At 37.6% G+C, this 22,637-nt stretch overlaps 1 protein-coding gene across 1 annotated transcript in view; it reads right to left on the reverse strand.

Annotated features, from left to right (window-relative positions):
• Window positions 1-10,697, reverse strand: part of ARMC3 (armadillo repeat containing 3) — a 91,695-nt gene extending 80,998 nt beyond the window's left edge. Inside the window, exons 1-2 of the mRNA XM_088025692.1 lie at window positions 10,581-10,697; window positions 10,200-10,486 (exon numbers count right to left, since the gene is read on the reverse strand). Of these exons, the coding sequence (XP_087881818.1) occupies window positions 10,200-10,486; window positions 10,581-10,697 (404 nt within the window). The remainder of the gene's footprint in view (window positions 1-10,199; window positions 10,487-10,580) is intronic.
• Between the last annotated feature and the right edge of the window lie 11,940 nt (window positions 10,698-22,637).

The raw sequence follows: 22,637 nt of genomic DNA on the forward strand, positions 1-22,637 counted from the left end.
AACATCTCGCAACTCCTCTTCTTCTCACACCCCACGTGCAATCCATCAGCAAATCCCGTCAACTCTACCCTCAACATGGATCCCCATTATGGCCACTTCTTGCCTTCTCCATAGTTACTATCTGGGCCTAGCTGCATAGTTTATGGCTCCTCTGTAATAGCCTCCAAATTGGTTTTCCAGTTTTCACTTTTCTTTCACATTGTAGCTAGAGTGATCTTATGCGTTTTGTTTTAAATATAAATGAGATGTTGCTAATCCTCTACTTGTAACCTTCCACTGGATTCCCCTTTTGCACATTAGAAAAAAAATATAGCTGAAAAGGCCCTACATAATCACCACCATCCCACTACTTTTGGCACCTACCTCCTATTCCCTTGCTTTCTAATTTCCAGCCATACCAACTTTCTTGGCATTCCTCACACACACTAAGTAAGCCTTAGTTATTATTCTCTGGCTGGGGTGCTCTCTCCAGATATTTGCATAGCATAATTCCTCATTCCATTTGTCTTTCTTAAATGTGACCCACTGGGAAAGCTTGCCCTGACATGGATTTTATTTAAAGTAGCCTGATCACTCTCCATCCTTACAACCTACTTTATTTTTCCTCATTGATCTTATTGCTATCTGAATTATATTATTATTTGTTAAGTGACTGTTTCCCCCAACTAGAATATTTGCTATTCTGGTATTTCAATATCTTTAAAGCTGACTTTATAAACATGTGAATAAATATGCCATGTTAAAACAAGGATATGTCATGACACAATTACTACAATTGTCAAAGGAGTACATGAAAATATATTTAAACTAAAACTATCATAAATATCTTTAGTCCTTCTTTAATCGTTGAGAAAACACTTCAGTATTTTGCCATGTCTTCTGGTCATCATTAAGAAAGCGGTGATATGGGGTACAAGAAGCTTAAAGGGAAGATTCAAACTGTGAGAGTTACAATCTAAAGCGTTGTTAAAGGAGGAGAAATACCAATATTTGGCAGAGAGCGGAGAAACTTGGCATGACATTTGTCTCTCCTACAGAGCCTACAGCATTATAGTAATTTTTTATTTAAAAAGGTGCTGAGAAAAAAATGATAGCTATAACAGAATGCCACACAACTAAATAAATAATACTGTGCTGTAATTACATATCCCATCTGCTTTCCTGTGAGGAACTCACAGTCACCAACAAGCTGGTTGTGAAATTATAATTTCACACTCTATACAAAATAAATGATGAACAAAAGTTATTTATAGAAAGAGTGAAATAAAGGGGAAGGATTTTGGCTAAACTTTAAATTTTAAGCTCAGTCAATTAGAGAAGCCATAGACTTTATATCTCTGTTAAGGAAACAAGATTGTTTAGAATAGTGCTGCCCAGTAGAATTTCAATGATGGAAATGTTCTGATTCTTCATCATCCAATACAGTAGTCACAAGCCATGTGGGGCATTTGAGCACTTGGAGTGTAATGTGACTGAGGAACTGAATTTTTCATTTAATTTTTAGTTGTTGATTTTGATTGATTTTACTTTAATTATTATAAATTCAAATAACCACATGTGGCTAGTGACTACTGCATTAGCACAGTTCTGAAAGAATACAAAATTATAAAGTTGAACTCAGTGAAAGTATATAAATCATGACAGTTTAGTGATTTTTATGGTGCCAATAAGGGCAAATAAAAGGCTTTTTTGATGTCGATTGGAATGTGTTTACTACGTCAGTGGTCTCAGATCACAAGGAACCAATTACACAGGAAAAGAGAGACAGATAAACAGAAGGAAGCAGACTACCACTCTAGTACAAACTTTTAGTAGAGAACATCTAGACATCAGTTAAAATCTGCTAAAAAGTGTAAAAATTAAAATGAAAACAGCTAAAATGGTCTCTAGTCTTCTTTATGACCTGAATTAAAATAAAGGTTTAGAGCCAGGTAAGCAAGCTGATAATTGTTTATACAGTTTTGTGTATGTTTATTAATTTATACTAATTTTTATTAAGTCATTACATTTTGTTTATCTGTGATGAGAACGAAAGACAGAAAAATAAATTCCCATGAAGCTTCATTTCTGAAATAAGTCCGTTTTGGCAGTAGGTGACAGAGCGTCAAGGGTTGCATTCTGAGGTTGATGAAAGCATCCTGGAGAAACAAGACCCTGGAGACATCCCACTCCTGCAAGGAACTGGGTTTGGTTGCCCAGGTGAGGGAGCAGGTTCTGCTAGTGCCTGTTGCTCTGACTCAATACTCATGGAGCTCAGCTCCCCCAGATGCACTGAACCACGAAGAGAAGGTGCTGACCCATTAACATAAATCTTCAGGTAACTTGATACTTACTGAGATTCCAGAACCATAGTCCCTTATGAGTTTAGATGCTGTGGATTTATCCACTGAAATGCGATTTCCTCTGAAATATTAGGAAAATAAACATTCCATGCTCATAAACTTGAAGACCTGACCGTGAATCATGTCAGCCACACCCCAGGCCACCAGGAACTTCAGTGGCCATCTGGTCTTCCACAGTTGATCTCCCTGCCTCCTTTGACAATTCATAAAAATTCTAAAGTTTTATAGAGTGATGAAGAGCACCCTCAACCACATCATTCAAAATAACAACTTTTACTAAGTTCTTACCTAGTGCCAAGCACGGTTCTAAGCATCTTATATTTATCTAACCTTGCCTCACTGCTGTGAATAGTTAGGAAGTGGATATCGGTTCATCCTCCCTGCAGTGTACAGAGGTTGGGAACTTTGCCCCAGATCATAAATGGTGGATGATGGAGTAAGGATTCAGTTTCTGGTAGTATAACTCAGAGCCTATATTCTTAGTCACTGAATATCTTGCCTTATATTAAATATTGTCTATTAAGGTCATTTGCTAGTAACTCTCTTATGCAATCACTCCACAGAAAGTGTGCTTTTTATTTAAAGCATCACAAACAACCTTTCAGCCAGACATAGAAATGATAGACATTGGGGAGGGTATGTGCTATGGTGAGCGCTGTGAATTGTGTAAGACTGTTGAATCACAGACCTGTACCTCTGAAACAAATAATACATTATATGTTAAAAAAGAAGAAGAAGAAGATGATGATGATGATGATGATACAGGAGGGGAAGAATGAACGGGGGGGAAATCGGAGGGGGAGATGAACCATGAGAGACTATGGACTCTGAGAAACAAACTGAGGGTTCTAGAGGGGAGGAGAGTGGGGGGATGGGTTAACCTGGTGATGGGTATTAAAGAGGGCACGTTCTGCATGGAGCACTGGGTGTTATACGCAACAATGAATCATGGAACACTACATCAAAAACTAATGATGTAATGTATGGTGATTAACATAACATAATATTAAAAAAAAAAAAGAAAGAAATGATGTGGAGAGGCAGAATATAGTTGCACTGCTCGTTCAAGCTATATCTTCCCCACATCCAAGCATCTTCTTAGCTAGTGGTCACTTTCATGAGAAGGAATGGAGGTCAATAAACCATATAGGCATATATTAAATGTATGCTTTGACAATGAGAAAATTAAGAAAAGCAAAGGGAGCTTTTGTTTTGACCATATAACTGAACGTTCTTCTTTCTGTCCCCATAACCCATTTTAAATAGTAGATGAAAGACTAATAAAAATACAAATCTTTGGAAATAATGTTTTTAGGAACTCTATAAGGAAGTTGTTATTAGTTGACACAGGAAAGTTTATTTTCTTAAGCGGTTGTATATCCATCTTTTAAATTTGGTTTTCCTTTAAAATTTGTACAAGAAAACTTTTGTAGACTTTGAAGAGGTACACCTTGGAAAAAATTCCAAGTTCAGATAGTTTAAATTGTGGCATACTGTTTTGAAGTATTTGAATTTGTAAGATAGAAAGTGGTTACATACTTTCACACTAATCTATCAGCTTTATTAACAAAAAGTCAGAGTAGGGGGAGAATGGAAGGACCTTGAGGAAAGGTAATAGTCAAGGACCACCGGTAACTGTAGCATGCCTTTTTTTTTTTTTTTTTTTGGTCTCACTCTATATTTTTTAAAGTATAATTAACATACAGTGTTATATTAGCTTCAGGTATACAATATAATGATTCAACAATTCTATACATTTCTCAGTTCTCATTAAGATAAGTGTACTCTTTAATCCCCTTTATCTCATCCATAGCCCACCTACCTCCCCTCTGGCAACCACCAGTTTGTTCTCTGAATTTAAAGTATGTTTTTTTGTTTGTCTCTTGTTTTGTTTGTTCATTTGGTTTTTTCTTAAATTCCATGTATGACTGAAATCATTAGGCATTTGTCTTTCTTTGTCTGACTTACTCCATTTAGCATTATACCCTCTAGATCCTTCCATGTTGTTGCAAACAGCAAGATCACATTCTTTGTATAGCTGAGTAATACTCCATTGCACATATAAATGCCACATCTTCTCTATCCATTCATCTATGGAGGGATACTTGATGCAATCCCTATCAAAATACCAACAACATTTTTCACAGAACTAGAACAAATAATACTAAAATATGTATGGAACCACAAAATATCCCAAATAGCCAAAGCAATCTTGAGAAAGAAGAACAGAGCTGGAGTTATAACAATCCCACATTTCAAGATGTACTACAAAGCTGTAGTCATCAAAACAGTACGGTACTGGCACAAAAATAAGACACATAGATCAATGGAACAGAATAGAGGAGGTAAGAATATAGAACAGGGAAAAGGCGGTCTCTTCAACAAATGGTGTAGGGAAAACTGGACAGCCACATGAAAAAGAATGAAACTGGACCACTGTCTTACACCATACACAAAAATAAACTCAAGTGGATTAAAGACCTAAATATGAGACCTGAAACCATACAACTCCCAGAAGAAAACATAGGCAGTAATTTCTTTGACACTGGCCATTACACATGCTTTGGCTGTCCCTAAGCCTGTTGTGAACTGCTAGATTTCTGGTAACACTAGGATTAAAACTGTTTCTCAAGTCCTTGATTGTGTCCCGTGAGGCCTGGAGTACAGAGGACAATGCAAGCAAGATGTTGCAAAATTATAGAAAGTGTATTAGACAAATATATCTATTGCTTAGTAGTCCCTTCATCCCAATTGTAATTAGACAGTCTTTGTCGGCAAGTTCTATCTTCCTTAGTCCACTTTCCGGTAATAAGATGTCAATAACGTTATTGTGTGGAGCATCTGGCTGGCTCAGTCCATGGAGCATGTAACTCTTGATCTTGGGGTTGTGAGCTTGAGCCCCATGTTGGGTGTAGAGATTACGTAAAAATAAAATCTTGGGGCACCTGGGTAGCTCAGTCGGTTAAGTGTCCAACTCTTGATTTAGGCTCAGGTCATGATCTCAGGGTCCTGGGATGGAGCCCCTGTTGGGAGCCTCATTTAGCAGGGAGTCTGCTTGAGATTCTTTCCATCCACCTGTATGCTCACTCTCTCTCTCCCCTTCTGATAGATAGATAGATAAATAAAATCTTTAAAAAAATAAAATTTTTTAAAAAATGCTACTTTGCAATGAAAAGTAGTAATGCAAACTTAGAATGCAATGGGGAAAAAAAAAGAGAGAGATTTTGGAATGTTTTAGGAGTATGTCCAAAGGGAGAGCAACTAGAATGATGAAAATGCATCATGAACCACAATAATCATCTATCTCTGCAAAGCTTTCCTAGACCTGGGCAGACAGATGTTTCTGCAGTCTTTATTCCCAACTGTACTGAAGGATCATACATAAGAAGTTACATAAGGGTGCGTGCGTGTGTGTGTGTGTGTGTGTGTGTGTGTGTGTGTGTGTGTGTGTGTCAGAGTCTAAAGGAGTCTCATAATAATAGGTCTTATTTACCAGTGTTAACTGTGTGCCAGGTACTGAAAACTTGATGTGTTTTATTTCATTTTAATTCATACAACAACCAAAATGAATTGGACATTACAATTTGCATTGAAGTTTTTTTTTTAAACTGAAATAACTCAGCCACATTTGGCAACTGTGCCAAATAACACAGCTCATGAGAGGCAGAGCTGGGACACAGCTCACGTTTGTAACCACACAGCTCCAGTGGTGTTGGGAAGATACTGCACTAAGCTCAGCCTCCTTCAAACTATAAAATCCTATGAGTCTATTGACTGACTCTAAGCATTTTTTTAATTTGCATTTCATTTGAAGAAAATTACACCAAATGTCTGTTTCAAAATAAGTTTCTAAACTGAAAACTGTCCAAGTTCATTTTCTATTTTTAACACAATCTTTTGGTAGTTCATAAACTCTAAAGAAATAAGATAAAACCATGCTTTTAAAAGAGAGACAGGGTTTTGTGTTGTAGGCAATGCATTACTCAAATATTTGGAATAGAAAGAGAAGATGAACCCACACTTTTCTCTCCATAGAACTGGAAAATACAAGACTCCTGATGTCCAAGTGGTTGTCTTCAGACAGCCTTATATACCTATCTAGTAGCTATAGCATAAACTCTAGTTAATTTTGAAAATTCACTTGGATGATTAACATTAATGACAGACAGGCAAATATAAATTTAAAATATTTAAAAGAACAAACCAAAACTATTTGTTCATTAACTAGGCTTATAAACATGCCATCCACATACTGGAAAAGCTAATAATTACTCTCTAATTGTGCTAATTATGTAATGACAACATTGTAAATGTTGTTTATATAATGTTAGATTTCTCTAACTAATCTTATCATTAGTCAGACTTTGGACTTCTGCCACTGTGTACTCATGTATATACTGGTATGTGCCAAACTGTTTGAACAATTTATTTTTAAAACTGGTTGTTAATGTGCTACTATAATATTCAAATTAGAAACTTACCACATCCTTAGGAGGAGGTTCTGCTTCCTTCTTTATCTTTTTACCCATTCTGGAAAAAGATGCAATAAATAGTTAAAAGTGTCATTTGTAAAGGGGCACCTGGGCAGGTCAGTCGATTAAGCATCTGACTCTTGATCTCAGCTCAGGTCTTGATCTCAGGGTTGTGAGTTCAGATCCCGCGTAGAGCCCACTTAAAAAAAAAATTGTCATTTGTACATCGTATATACGATGTACAAATCTCTCAGTTACCTCTGCCCTTAGAAGGAGATTCATTTCCTTATTTTGATTTTACCTAAAAAGAGACTATGCAGTACTTGTAGAAATTATTGTACACGTACAAATATATTACCTACATTCCTTTTCAAATTCTCAAATTTTAAGGAACTTATTGATAACATTGTTGAGCATTAGTCTGGCTTACAGCTCGTAAGAAAGAGACTACATTAGTGACATAACTTTTACTTACATAACAGGAAACAGTTTACCATGCTTACAGCTCACTTATGGAGGGCTTGGGAGACTAAATCCAAGTTACTTTTGAGATCTCCAAGAATGTTTTGCCACAAAGGGATGGATTTTGTCTGCTTTCTGCACTGATCTAACCCGACAGTGTCTGGTACATAATAGGCATTTGATATTTATAAAAATCATTAACTGTTTTTCCTGGGAGTATGATTTTATGAATGATACCCAAGACATAACCAACTCCAAACTAACATTTGTGTCATTTTCCCAAATAACCAAAAGTTTTCTCTAATATAATCCATAGCTCATTTAAAATAAAAAGTAATTGAGAATCTAAAGAGATGTATTCTGGGGAAATTGGAGTTATTGCTTGCAAGACCCTTTCCCACCTGCCTTTGTATGGAAAAATGTGCAGGAAAAATGCGTGTGCAGGGAAAATGTCAAAGCATTGGTACTCATAGTTGATACATCACAGAGGAGTAACTCCACCTGGGTACAGAGATCTTTCCAAGATGTTGGTGACTGTTAGAATAACCCCAGAAATCTCTTGAATTTTCTCCAACGAGAGTTTATGCTTGGTATTTGCGCAATCTCAAATGCTATAAACTAGTCTTGAGGAAATGACTATAGTTTCCAGAGAAATTCTGGGAAGTTGAAAATCCTTGCAGAGAATCTACATCAGGGTTAGTAGTTCAGATAGTATGTCAAGGCACAAATGCAACTCCTAGCATTAGAGACACTGACCAGAATTTATCACATATTTTAAAAAGCCACATGTTCATAGAAACTCCTAGGGACTTCGGACAGACATCCAGGGCCCTAATTTCAGGTCACATAAATTTCAAGATCTTTGAGGGCCTGGGCAAGTTTATGCTGTGATGCACTACCTCACATTATGTCCAATATATTCAACATTAAAATGTACCCACATTCTCCATTAAATACAATTTTCATCATAAAAAGTTTTGAAATTAAGCATTTGAAATTATTCAGCAGTTTTTACACCTGGAAATTCTTACAAAATGAGAAAATTGTTTTCAAACGTAATTTAATATTAATAAAAAACATTTAACATTCATTTTTCAATTTTCTTTTCAGATTGTAGAGGCATTATTTTTTCAAAATTCAAACATCTTTCATAGATACTTAAAAAGCACAGACCCTAGACTTTGTGTCTATAATATTCCAAGCAGATGCATAGAAACTATTCTAAACAAATGAAAATCTATCCTATGACTAATCTCTAGGAGAAAGAAATTTCAAAGCTCTTTGCAACCAATTCCAAGATACAGCAGCCTTTGATTTACTTAAGAACTGCTTATGAATAACGTTTGAGAAGGAACTGAATTACACCTACACAAAGTTACTGTAGGTCATCTGATTTTCACTCGGAAACTTATTTTTCCCATTTCAGGATAGTGGCTTTGAATAATTGCATATTGAAGAGTACAGAGGTTGGAACATCCTTAACACAGGATTATAGCAATGGAGCTGATCCTAGGCAATACCGTGAAGTAAGAAGCATTTGGTTTGTGTTTCTATTGCCAAATTGAGCATAATAGTTAATGGGGGAGAAAGTATACAACTGACAAAGAACCAGGGGCAATGAGCTTCAAAGATAACCCTAAGGTGTTTTTTTTTTTTAACTTTGTAAATTCAACATTTCACTTAAAAGCAACATGATACAACCAAATTACCTCATATTATTTTATTCTTTAAAAATGTGTTTTCCTTTAAAGCTTCAGAGATGTCAACTTAAGAAAATAAATACCTTTGACTGTTTGAAGCAAACCTACTTTCCTTGACTCTTTTACCACCTGCCCAATGATTTTTTTTATTGTGCTAAAATAAACATACCATAAAACTTACCATTTTAATCATATTTAAGCGTATAGCTCTGTGTCTACTGTCCACTTATAGAGGTAATACATTTCATTACAGAAAACTTGGAAAACAAGGAAGGGCACATCAGATTAAAAAAAAAAATATCACTCAGGAAAAAACTCAGGGAGATCAGCACTATTTCAATATAGTTCCTTTTCTGTGTGTTTTCTATAGTGATTTTACCATCCCACTTGGATTTCTAGCCCCTATTCTCAACTTCCCTTCCTGGAACCATTTTCCTACTATATTCTTAAACTAATGGACAAGTTCATGGGAGCTCAGTCTCCATATATTGCTCCAATCATCTCCAATGAATCAGGATATCATGTCATTTAAAATAATACTGTAAAGTCCACTATTTATCTAGACAGTCCCCTATTGTTGAGCATTTGTTTCCAATTTCCTGAAATCACGGATAAGGCTACAATGAACATCCTTAGCCATAGAATATTCATCCACATTCCGCAACTGCTTCTTTAAGATAAAGTAAAATAACTGGATGAAAAGGCATGACCTTCACGGCATTGAGTACGAAAACAAACCTGCTTTAAATGTGCATCTTCTCGGTTATTAGAGAGGAGCCACATTTTTCCCCCACAAATGTATCAATCATTTGTACTTCTTGGTGAACTTTCACACTACGCGACCTTAAATGTTTGCCAATGGGGAGATCTTTCTTGAGAAAACTTGAAGGGGGAGGAGGAAGGCTAGAACAAGTGGGGACTCGCTTCTTGAGTTGCTGAGAGTCAAGTAACGGCATCTTAGATCCTCAGATCCCCTCTCCGGGCCTCAGTTTTGTCACCTGTTAAATGGAAGGCGTCCGGGATGCTCATGAAACCCACCCCGACCCCCGTCTAATACTGCGGGCATAGGGCAGGGACCGACAACTCCTACAAGGTGTTCCCTCAGTAGCCCCAGATGTCCCCACCCGCGGGGCACCTTCTCCTTGCCCAAGTTCTGCTGGGACCTCGGCCCTGGGCCTCTCCAAACCGCGGGAGTAGCTGCGCAGCCGCACGCCTGCCTTTACCTGCCAGGAGATGCCTCAGAGCAGCGGCTCCTCCGACCTGGAGAACTGCGCCCGCCGCGGCCGGCGCGCGCCTCTGGGCCACTGTTGTTCTTGGTCGCTAGGCGACACCGGGCCGCGCCTGCGCGCGCAGGGAAACGCGCGCCTCCGCCCAGGAAGCTCGCGCTCGGCAGCCCTAGGCGCTCATTGTCCCGCCTTAGGAAAGCCGTCGGAGGGGCAAGAACTCGGGCGTCCTCCGCTCCCTGAGTCCAGTGCTTTAAGGCAGTACAGACGTGAGAATCGTCCTCTTCCTAGTTGATGCAGGCTAGCCCAGGTGAAAACTGTAAATCGGCAGGCAGTGCAGCCTCAGCTTCTAGCCAGCGGGCCGGCTCTGGGTTCACATACTCTGAGATGCTCTTGCTTTCTCCCAAAGACAGGCCTCAGCCAGAATCGCGCAGATGACTTCCAAGTTCCTGTCCGGACTCCACGAAGCCGCAGACCTGCAGGGCCGACACCTTGCATGCGCTAGGGTGTCTAGTCGGCCCTCACAGAACTTATCTTGTCCCTTCAAAATCTCTTACACCTTTCTTTCCTCTTTATGCCATTCTTCCCAATGGCCTAGATCTCCATTTCCCTTCTTCGTCCTCCACCCTCCCCTCCAATCAGCGGTTAAGTCAATTGGCCCTCTTCATTTTGTCTCCTATCTATTCCCTCTCTTTTAATCCTTACTGTCACCCCAACCCACGTCATCCTTTTTGGCTTCTGATGATTTCGGTTCCTCTCTCCTTCCTATTTATTCACCATACCAGAGACAGATCAACCTTCCAGAAACTATTGTTTTAGACATGTCACTCCCCTACTCAAACTTGAGCTGGCTTCCTAAAATAAAGTCTGAACTCCTTAGCCCGGTATTCAAAGCTACCGCAGCCCTATTCTATTTATGCCGCCCACCATTCTCCCACAACACAAGTCCCAGTCAAACGTAGGGTTCCCCCAATTTTTCCATACTTTAACCCTCTGGATTTTGCTCACTGTCCTTCATAATTTCATCTATTCAACAAATATTTATTAAGCATCTACTATTTGCCGGGTCATGTGCAACTCGTGTAACTCCTGGAATATTCTTTCATTTCTACTTAGTTACACCCAGCTCAAATGCCGTCTTCATAAAATACTCTTTGATTGGACTTTAGCAAAAAAAAAAAAAAAAATTTCTCCCTCTCCTGAACTCCTCTCACACTTTTAAAACTCCATCTCTTACTGCCTCTGCTGGTCCCCCAGCCCTAAGAATGTTAGATGTTTCTTACAGTTTCTTCTTTCATATCCCTTTATGTCCTTATATCACCTTCTAAATTACCTGATAAACAGCTTTATAAATATTTAAGAATTCTTTATATTAAATTTTCTATCAAATGACTTGCGATTTCTGTCTCCTGATTGGACCTTGAGTAATACACTCCTATATCTTCAGCCTCTCCCTCTCTTCCAGCCCTTTCCCCTTCAATATAGGAATACTGTGAAGTCTCTCCTTTGCCTCATAAAACAAACAAACAAACAAACAAACAACCTCCTTTCAACCTGTATTTCCTTCTAGCTATTATTCTGTTCTTCTTTCTCTTCTTGACCATGAGTTTCCAAAACAGTAGCCTGTATTTGATATTTCCACATGTGTTAACCTCCATTCACTCTTCAAACCACAGTGATCTAATTTGCTCCCACTACTAAAACTACTCCAATCCGTTGGCTGTTTCTTAGTCTTCATTTTCCTTGACATCACCACTGCATATAAAACTCTTGATGATACCTCATTCTTGAAACACCTTCCTTGGTTTCCTTGATACTACTTGCTCTTGATCCTCCTACTTTTATGACCACTATTTAAGGTCTTTTCTATACAGACTTAAGTGTTGTTATTTCCCAGGGTTCTGTCCCTGGTTCCTTTATCATACTTTATGCTTTTCCAGGGTGATCTTCTTTATTTCTGTGACTTCAACTGCCATACATATAGCTCCCCAGCCGACTTCAATACTGAGCTTTAGGTTCATATATCCTTCCTTTTATTGGAAAGCTCTATGTGGATGTCCACAGGCACTTCGAACATCAATACTACTCACCTAAACTCATCATTTCCCTTTAGGAACATGTTTTTCTATTTATCAAGACATACCACTACCCACCTAGATACCCAAGCATGAATTCTAAATGTCATTTTAGAGCCATTCTCCTTCATATCAATTATGTGGATTCCCCTAAAACTCTCTTGAATTTATTCTCACCTTTCCATTCCCATAGTCCAAGGGCTGAATGTCACCATTCTTTACCTGATTTCATCTAACAAGACTTCTGACAGGTTTGTCACACTCTAGCTTCATCCTGGCCTCAATCCACCTTCTCCAAGATGAACAAAGTAATCTTTGTAATTTGTTTCCCTCCTTGTTGGCTCCCGATCACTCCACCACATGCATGATGAGATGCAACAAGATTCCTAAGTTAGCATTCAAGAGTTTATTCTGGCTGACTCCTCCATATTGCAGTAGCTTCTCTAATCACAAAAGAAGAAAGAAAGAAAGAGAGAGAGAGAGAGAGAGAAAGGAAGGAAGGAAGGAAGGAAGGAAGAAAGAAAGAAAGAAAGAAAGAAAGAAAGAAAGAAAGAAAGAAAGAGGAAAGGAATAGCAAACTGCTTATAATTCTCCAAGTACACTGACATTTTATGCCCTTCACTCTCCTAATCAGGCTGAAAACCATCTAGTTGTCTTTCAGAATTTATCTTAGTCATGGTTTCCTCCAGAAAGTCTTCATTGGCTTCTTCAAACATGGTGAAACATTTCTCATTTTTTGCCATCACTGTGCCTTACACTTGCTCTATTTCTGCTATTTTCACAAGATATTGTAATTTATTTGTTTATATGTGTGTCTCCCCACATAGACTCTTTCTAAATGTTCTTAAATAACTAACATTTGTTGAATGCCCATATGAGCCAAGCAGTGACGAAGTGGTTAAGTGCATCATTAAATCCCCACCGTAAACCTTTCAGGTACGAATGATGTAATTAGCATAAGGTCACTACTAATAAATGGCAGAACCAGAACTTGAACCGAAGTCAGCTTGAATTTTATAGCCATGTTCTGAACCAATGAATCATACCAGCCCATTCTGAAAATGCACTGCTATGACAAATTGTAGAGTTTTCATAAAGTAGTTAAAGCTACTGTTTTAATTTTTTCCCCACAACCTTAGTCTGCACTGCACATGTCTATATTTGGGGATCCTTTTTATTTTAACATATATGGCTGGATGATTTTTCACAAATGTTTACAGTTGTGTAACTGTTACTACAGTGAAGATGTAGAACATTTCCATCATCCCAAATTTCCTTCACACCCTTTTGAAGTCAGACCTTTCCCTCTAACCCTCTTCTCCAGGAAAAATGGATCGTTTTCTCGCCCCATAATTTTGGATTTTTAGAATATCTTATAAATTGCACTGTGTGATATGCTGCCTCTTGTGTCTGGCTTCTTAATTTAGCATAATGCTTTGGAGATTTGTTCATAGTTTGCATGTTATCAGTAGCTTGTCTCTTTCTGTTGCTGAGTAGCATTGCACTACATGGATATACAACATCCAGTCACTGGTTGATGGACATTTGGGTTCTTTCCAGTTTTGGACTGTTATAAATAAATCTGCTCTAAACATTTATACACAGGTTTTTGTGTGAACATATGTTTCTCCTTCCTCGGGAAAATACCCAAAAATGGAATTTCTGGGTCTTATGCCATGTGTATACTTGATGTTATGAGAACTTGCCAAACTGTTTTTCCAAAGGATCTATACTATATTTGCATACCCACCACCAATGAGTGAGTGATCCAATTGCTTCCTATGCTCTACAACACTTGATATTGTCAGGCCTTTAAATTTTAGCCATTCTATTGGGTGTGTAGTGGTGCCTCCTTCTGGTTTTAATTTGCTTTCCCTTCATGACTAATGATGAGCTCATTCTATTTTTTGTTAACCATGTCTATATCTTCTTTTGTGAAGTATCTGTTCAAATATTTGTCCTACTTTTAACTGGGTTGCTTGTCTTATTACTATTGACTCATAATTGTTCTCTGTATATTTTGGATACAGGTCATTTATCATATATAATTTGGAAATATTTTCTGCCCAGGATCATCATAGTGGAAAATTAAATTTAGAGACCATAATTTAAACACCAAGGTTGCTCATTGCTACTGGGTTGGTCATTGCTTCTAAGTCTTTTCAGAAACCTGATGAAGCTATGAATTCAGCACACACTATAAATCAGAAATCTACAGATCCAGACTGTGGCTATAAGAGACAAGATATTGTGTGGCAGGCATCGATAGTCTCTGGTTCTCTAGCCATGGCTTACACTTAAAACTCTAAGCCTGTCATTTTCTGTCTCAGAACTATTAAATATAATTAGAAGTAATTTGCCTTATGGCGATTTTGTCCACCACACTGTGCTATAGCAGTAGCCACTCGGTCCTGTCAAAACTGTCTCCAAAAGGTACTTCTGTCTAGGAGACTACTGGTGACTCCCATCAGACATCCTCTCAAAGTAAACAGATCTCTTCACTGTTTTCAAATTCACTCAGGTTAAACAACAGTTCCAGATTCACATCTTGGGATTTCTTTTTTTCTTTTTTAAAGATTTTATTTATTTATTTGAGATAGAGAGAGGGAGAGAGAGCATGCACGAGCGGGGTGAAGGGCAGAGGGAGAAGCAGACTCCCTGCTGTGCAAGGAGCCTGATGCAGGACTCGATCCCAGGACACTGGGATCATGACCTGAGCCGAAGGCAGATGCTTAACCAACTGAGCCACCCAGGCACCCCACATCTTTGGGTTTCTAAGGTCAGCAGCCATTTCTGGTACCAATTATTGTACCATTCAAAGTTCCACTGTGGACAAAAATCTATTCTAGTTGACAGGGAATTAGAGCTTTATAGCATAGTTGCAAGACCTGGAGGAACGGGTGCTAGGCTTTCAGAGATGATTTTCAAAACAGTACTGCAAAGCATTATTCACAAGAGACAACACATGGAAACAAACCAAATGTCCATTGACAGATGAATGGATAAAGAAAATGTGTATCTATATACAATGGAATACTATTCAGCCATAAAGAAGAAGGAAATCCTGCCATTTGTGACAACACGGATGGACCTTGAGGGCATTATGCCACATGAGATAAATCAGACGGAGAAAGACAAATACTGTATAATCTCACTTATATTTGAATCTAAAAACATTGAACTCATAGAAAAAGAGTAGAATGATGGTTGCCAGGGATCAAGGGCCAGGACAAATGGAGGGATGTTGGTCAAAGGGAGCAGACATTCAGTTATAAGATGAATAAGCTCCAGAGATCTAAAGTAGAGTATGGTGACTGTAGTTGACAATAACTGTGTTGTATACCTGAAAGTTGTTATGAGGGTAAAGCTTTAATAGTCTCACCACCACCACAACAACAATAAAATGGTAATTATGTGAGGTGAAGGATATGTTAACTAACCTGGTTGTGGTAATCATTTTACAATAAGTATGTGTATCAAATCATCACATTGTACACCTTAAACTTATACAATGTTGTATGTCAATTACATCTCAATAAATCTGGGAGCGAAATAAATATATTAATATATATTAATCAGTACATGAGTATATATTAATATTTAAATATTTATATATAATAAATATATAAATAAACATATCTCAATAAATGTGGGGCAAAAGTGGGCAACCAAGAAAGCCAAGGAATCAGGAAGCTTAAATCATGCAGAATAATGAGGACTATCTCAAATTCACTTGTATGTTCTCCAGTAATTCTTTTAATCCTCAGCCTTTTTTTTTTTTTTTTGGTCATGGAAAAGTTAAAAGTTACAGTGCCTAGCAAATCAGGCCAGCTCCCTTCCACAAAACTTATGTCTTAAAAGAGAAAAAGAATTGAACTTCCTAAAGCATCTGCAAGCTTAAAATTTTAAAAAGAATAAATGTTTTATGAAATCAGTTACACCTGTATGAGATGAAGTTCAATTTCATAGCAAAAGCCAAGTTGCGTACATAATTATAAAATCACTCAATTTAACAGCCTATGTTACAATTGCCTGTGTTTGGGGCCAGCAAGATAAGAGCATGGAAAAGATGTCATTTTTGAGCAGTACCACAAGTAGATGCATTTATGACATGTGAGTTGCCATAGGGATAATACTAATCTAGAAATCAAACATAACTGATCAATCTACAGACACTACAAAGTATACCCAGTTAATAAATCTAGTTAGACTACATAAAGAGAAATGCTTCAAAAAAAACATTATTTGTTCTGCAAAGAGGTACCAAAACAAAGTTCTTGAGATAAGATATTTAAAGTGCTAAATGACTATTTTGAAACAAATAATAATTCCAAGTTAAAGGGTGTACATCAATAGTTGGTTCCCAAAACCCCATCAATGAAAGAACTTTTAATTGCAGAGAAATGTTGGTGTGAAGATTTTCCATGGACCTGTTTTCCACATTAAATGATATTCTCAAAATGGTGAATCCAAGCCACCGTAGTCATACTTGTTTAGAACTTTATGCAAAGAATTAAGATCAGAAAAATATACTACCAGTTAATACCAAAGAGGTTGACCAATGAAAATTTTCTCAAGAGTTTCTGAGCTAAAAGAGGAATTGAAATTGTGAGTGTAAGTGTGGGTATAAATGATTCTTGCTTTACAGATATGAATGTTGGTTTATTGGCTTTAAAAAAACGCGTTAACTAGGGGCTCCTGGGTGGCTCATTTAGTTAAATGGCCCCTCTTGGTTTGGCTCAGGTCATGACCTCAGGGTCCTGGGATCAAGTCCTGTCCTGCCTTTGCACTCTGCGGGGAGTCTGCTCCCTCTGCCCCTTCCCCTGCTCACGCGCTCACTCTCTTTCTCAGGTAAATAAATAAATCTTTTTTAAAAAATAAAAAAACTAATATTTTGAGCATCTTAAAGAACTTGATCCGAGATTGGTAGGAGCCCATCAGATATAGGAATGTGCAGTGTCAATATTAATGGATTTAAAGAAAAAAATCGCTACTAATGTTTAGCAACTGTTAGAATTTGAACACTAAAGTATTAGTAAAACCAGTGGAGCAATGTATTTATGCCGGAAGAAAAACTTCATGAAAACTTTGAAATAGTATGAAACATTTTAAAGGATTCAAAATCCATTCATTATCACAAAACATTTCAATGTTGCATTTGTCAAAGATAAGGAGACTTTTATGCTTAAAAAATGGTAAGTCTATGAAGTAAGATTTTAAAAGATCAAAGATCAAATTATCTGATAAAGAGCAAGAAAACAGTTTTCAGTCATTGAAGAAAAAGTGCTAATCTGCTATTTGCCACCTCTGCTTGTGTAAACATAATCTCTGACCAAGGGGACTATGAAGAATATGAAAGGTCTGATTAGGAATTACATAGAGCAGTTTTGAGCTGCAAATCAGGTGTGTGTGTGTGTGTGTGTGTGTGTGTGTGTGTGTAAAATATTCACAGAAGCAAACTCAACTTTTCATTTTAAAATGTGAAGCAAAAAATAAATAAAAACGTGAGTCCATTTTATTTGTAAATTTTTTATAAACTCTATATTCAATGTATCTCTACTTTTATTTTGTTTATCATAAATATGTAATATAAAGATATAAAAGAAATATAATTTTTTTTCATGGAACCCCATCTTGACTCCCTCAAATCCTCTCCAGTTCACCTGGAGGACTTACAAATATCATCATTTTCTGTATGTGCCATGATGTGGAAAAGTTTGAGAACCACGAATCTAAAGTCTTGCTGGCCAAAAAAGTTCTGGGTTGAATCTATAGGACTTTGTTTTCAACAGTCCTGGTCTAGGACTGTTGTCCATACATGCAGAGATCATTAAATGTGTCTATTAGACAATTTATAATGAAAGCTATTCCCACTTCCTCCAAATCAGTGTACTTCCTTTCATGGTCTTAAGGTACTTGAGCAACAAATTAGCTATCAGAACATTGAGGGTGAATGTGAACTCAGGCTAGAGATGAGAAATCTAATGGATTTCCCTACCCTACCACAGACAACATTTCTTTTGCATCTGGACTATTACTCACCTCAGACCCAGCCAGCATCTTCCCTGGACTCTGTTACAGTCTACGTAGTTATTTCCATGACTAGAAGACATTTTGCCCCTTCATATTATATATATTTAAAAATCAGTGTCCTGGGGCAACTGGGTGGCTGTCGTTAAGCGTCTGCCTTCGGCTCAGGTCATGATCCCAGATTCCTGGGATGGAGCCCCGCATCTGGCTCCCTGCTCAGCGTAAGCCTGCTTCTCCCTCTCCTACTCCCCCTGCTTGTGTTCCCTCTCTCACTGTCTCTCTCTCTCTCTGTCAAATAAATAAATAAAATCTTAAAAAAAAAAAATCAGTGTCCTTAGGGGCCACCTGGGTGGCTCAGGCAGTTGAGTGCCCAACTCTTGATTTCAGCTCAGGTCCTGATCTGGGGGTTGTGGAATCGAGCCCAGCATTGGGCTCACCCACTGGGGGTGGAGCCTGCTTGGGATTCTCTCTCTCCCTTTCCCTCTGGCCCTACCCCCTCCCCAACCCCACCCAACGTGCACGCATGCGTGTGTGCTCTCTCTCTCTCTCTCTTTCTCACTCAAAAAAAATAAAATCAGTGTCCTTAGGTATTATCACCTTCATGCACTACCCATTAGGACCGTGGTGTTGGATGCTAATCAAAGGACATGATATATCAACTCTCCCACGTTAACAGTTTGAGAGTCTTAGCATAATAACCTTCATCTGATGCAGTAGATGTGTTCCAGAAAACATGTTTTTGAAAAGGATTTTTGGAATCTAATTATATTTAAGAACATTAAGAGAGTTCACTATTTAGAGAAATCTAGAGATGAATCACCTTATGCTGAAAAAGAAAAGAGCCCTTCAATAAAAGAAAGCAATTATCTATTATTTATCTACTTCACAAATCTAAATTTGTTAAAGTGAGGGGGACATTTGTATAATTTAGATAATTTATCATCGTATGTTTCTTTTAATGTATTCTTTGAACTCATTTCCATTCAAATTGAATTAGTCATATGGCTGATTGTTGTAAATCAATTGAACTTGGTTGAAGATAAGTAATAAAAATGTCACTTCTGTCTGTAACATTCAATTCAGTGTTAGCCATGTAAGAAAAACCATAAACAGTATAGTAACCTTCCACCTTCCCTAGAGCTTAAGCATATGCAGCTTGCCAACATGTACTGTCAATAGTTGCTATTTTTCTCAAAAGTAGATTGCCACAAGGCAGTTTCTTCCACCACACTGTGTTATTTAAAAGTTATCTGCTTTTTTGGCTGCTGTTCAAGAGAGTTCTTTGCCTGTAAATCCTCTTTATCTCATGCTATGGTTGAAGCAAAGCCTTGGCACAGTTTCAGCGCATTTGTCTTGTTGTACCAAGGGAAAAAAAAAAATGAAGGGCCCCAGAGACTGACACTGTTCTACAAATGGTCATGAATCAGTGGGGAGTCCTGTGGGCTATTCAAAAAGGTAGTATCACTGAGTACCCACTGCGAAAGTGAGATCCCCTCACATGGAAGGCAGCCACACCATTTAAAAAGGTCATTTAAAAGCCTGAGAGATAGAGTTTCCAAATAAGCAATACTCATTGTGTACTTGACTCCAGGCCTTTAGAATCAGCCTAACTTAGACTGGGTCCACAAGTAGCACTCATTTAGCTCTTAGTCTTGGTTTTACATTCTTTTGATCCTGAACTCAGTTTCTGTAATTTGCACTATGGAAATACCAGCTTGTTTGCTAGAGGTGGTGGGGTTGAGGAGAAAGTAGGATGCACCCCACTTAAAGAGATTGATAACAGGTGTCTCGAGCAATATATCCCTTTGAGATGACATCTCAGGCTGTGAAGGATGCCTTAGAATGACTTCTTCTACCACTAGCCAGCTATCTACATGAAATGTGGAACCTATGCTTGTGGATGAACAGCAGAAACTGTGGTCTCAGCAACTGTGCTCACCATAGCACAATGAAGGGGGGCGGAAATCAGAGGGGGAGACGAACCATGAGAGACTATGGACTCTGATATGAAGATTCCCCTAGTTTGGCTTCTGGCATTCAGCTTGTTTAAAAAAAAAAAAAAGAAGAAGAAGCTGAACAACTGTGTCTATTTAGCAATCCCAGTTTAAGGACCCCTTGCACTAAAAATAAGTGGGTTGATCAAAAATACAACGCAGATGAGAAGCACCAAAATAAAGTCTATTGAATAAAATGGGACTCCCCAAGAAAACCAGTGTGTTGGTGGTAGAAAGAATGGTTCTCTGAGCTCTTCTCTTTGCCTGTTATGGTGAGTGGTAAGGTAATCCAATAGCACATGATATTATTGAGGCCACGATCCCAGGTCAGATCTGACGTTGGCTTTCTTAACCAAAATGGGCCAAAGATTTTGATTGGATCATGACTGACAAATGGTTACTGCTAGAAAAGGAGTCTGAGCACAAGCCTTTCCAGTGGCAGGTCATGACTATCATCCTGTCATCCTGACTATGGAGGATTTTTGGGTTCTCCTTATTTGAAGGGCTGGGCCACCCACATGGATCTGGTTCCAAGGCAACATCATTTAGGTATAGTTAGTTTCGTTTCTACAAATTATTGGAGAGTTTTGTCTAATTTAGGACAGAATTATCAATCTTTCAGTTCCAAATTATTTTATATTCCATCACTTATTTCAAGAAATGCCAAGTAACATATAATGTAGTATTTGTTTCAGAGGTACAGGTCTGTGATTCAACAGTCTTACACAATTCACAGCACTCACCATAGCACAATGAAGGGGGGCGGAAATCAGAGGGGGAGACGAACCATGAGGGACTATGGACTCTGAAAAACAAACTGAGGGTTCTAGAGGGGAGGAGGGTGGGGGATGGGTTAGCCTGGTGATGGGTATTAAAGAGGGCACATACTGAATGGAGCACTGGGTGTTATATGCAAACAATGAATCATGGAACACTACATCAAAAACAAAGGATGTAATGTATGATTAACATAACATAATAAAAGAAAAGAAAAGAAAAGAAAAGAAATGCCAAGTAAAACAGACTTTAAAAACAAATGAAAATTGGAACACCTAGGTGGTTCAGTCAGTTACGTTGTCTGCCTTTGGCTCAGGTCATGATCCCAGGGTCCTGGGATTCAGCCCCGCTTCGGGTTCCCTGCTCAGCAGTGAGCCTGCTTCTCCCTCTCTCTCTGCCCCTGTTTGTGTTCCCTCTCTCGCTGTGTCTCTCTCTGTCAAATAAATAAATAAAATCTTTTAAAAAATGAAAATTCTTACTTAAAATTAACTAAAATTTCACCTAAATTCTTGAACAATAGAAAAAATAAGCAAAAGATAATAATAACCAACTATAATATGTTTTGAAATAAGTAGAGAGGAAAGATCTCCATTGTTTGTTTGTATTTTTAAAAATTATAATGGATAGATATATCTACCTGTGAACATCTTAATTATTAAATATTTAAAGAAATAATTTTTAGTTTCAAACAGAGTATAATCTATAAGTGAAATTTTATAAATTTAAGAAAATTATAATTCACAACAGATCAGCATTATCTAAAGTGTATCTTTAATTTTGACTAAACTTCCAACTTCAGGACACCTTGAAGGAGTTAATGATTTTTTTGAACAGTTGATTGCAAGGGTATAGGGCTTATTTTAAACACGATTCTTCTGTAAGAATCAAAAAATTAAAGAGGGATAAAATATTCTGAAATCTTTATTTAATGGAAGACTGAGACCAAGCTCACACAAAGATTAAGCAACAAAACAAACTCATAAATACAAATGATTTTCTCTATAACATTAATCTAATTTAATTTTTCACCATGGACCTGATATATATTAAAAGAAGGGGAAAATCCAAAAAGAAAATATCAAAATAAAGAGATTTAGCTTCCTTCCATCCAAAATAGGATGAATTCTTTATTTCAGATTTAGTCTCTATCTCTTGTAAGCACATTCCTATGGATTATATGTAGTTCTACATATAACCCACTTCTTATGCAATTTGTTTTCATCACAGTCATAACACACTACTTGGTCTTTTTACTTTAGAAACTAGGCATAAACCAATGTTACTCTACTGCTCTTACTTAGCATTCAAATTGTAACAGGAATTAAACACTAGTGACTTTTTTCTTTTAATCCATTAATGTAGACCACATACATTATATTTCATGTAGATCTTGCAATTTTGGATTATGTTCATTACATTTTTGAACATCTTAATAAATATAATCCAAGTCCAAAGCTATCATTCTAAGCTTGGCATTACTAACTGGAAATTAATTAATTCAAATAGAAAGTTGCTATGCTTGGGGTGCCTGGGTGGCTCAACTGGTTGAGCATCTGACTCTT

Source organism: Eumetopias jubatus, unplaced genomic scaffold (assembly GCF_037043125.1).
Source record: "Eumetopias jubatus isolate StellerSeaLion01/CBP00866 unplaced genomic scaffold, mEumJub1_p1.0 scaffold_8, whole genome shotgun sequence".
Lineage (NCBI taxonomy): Eukaryota > Metazoa > Chordata > Mammalia > Carnivora > Otariidae > Eumetopias > Eumetopias jubatus.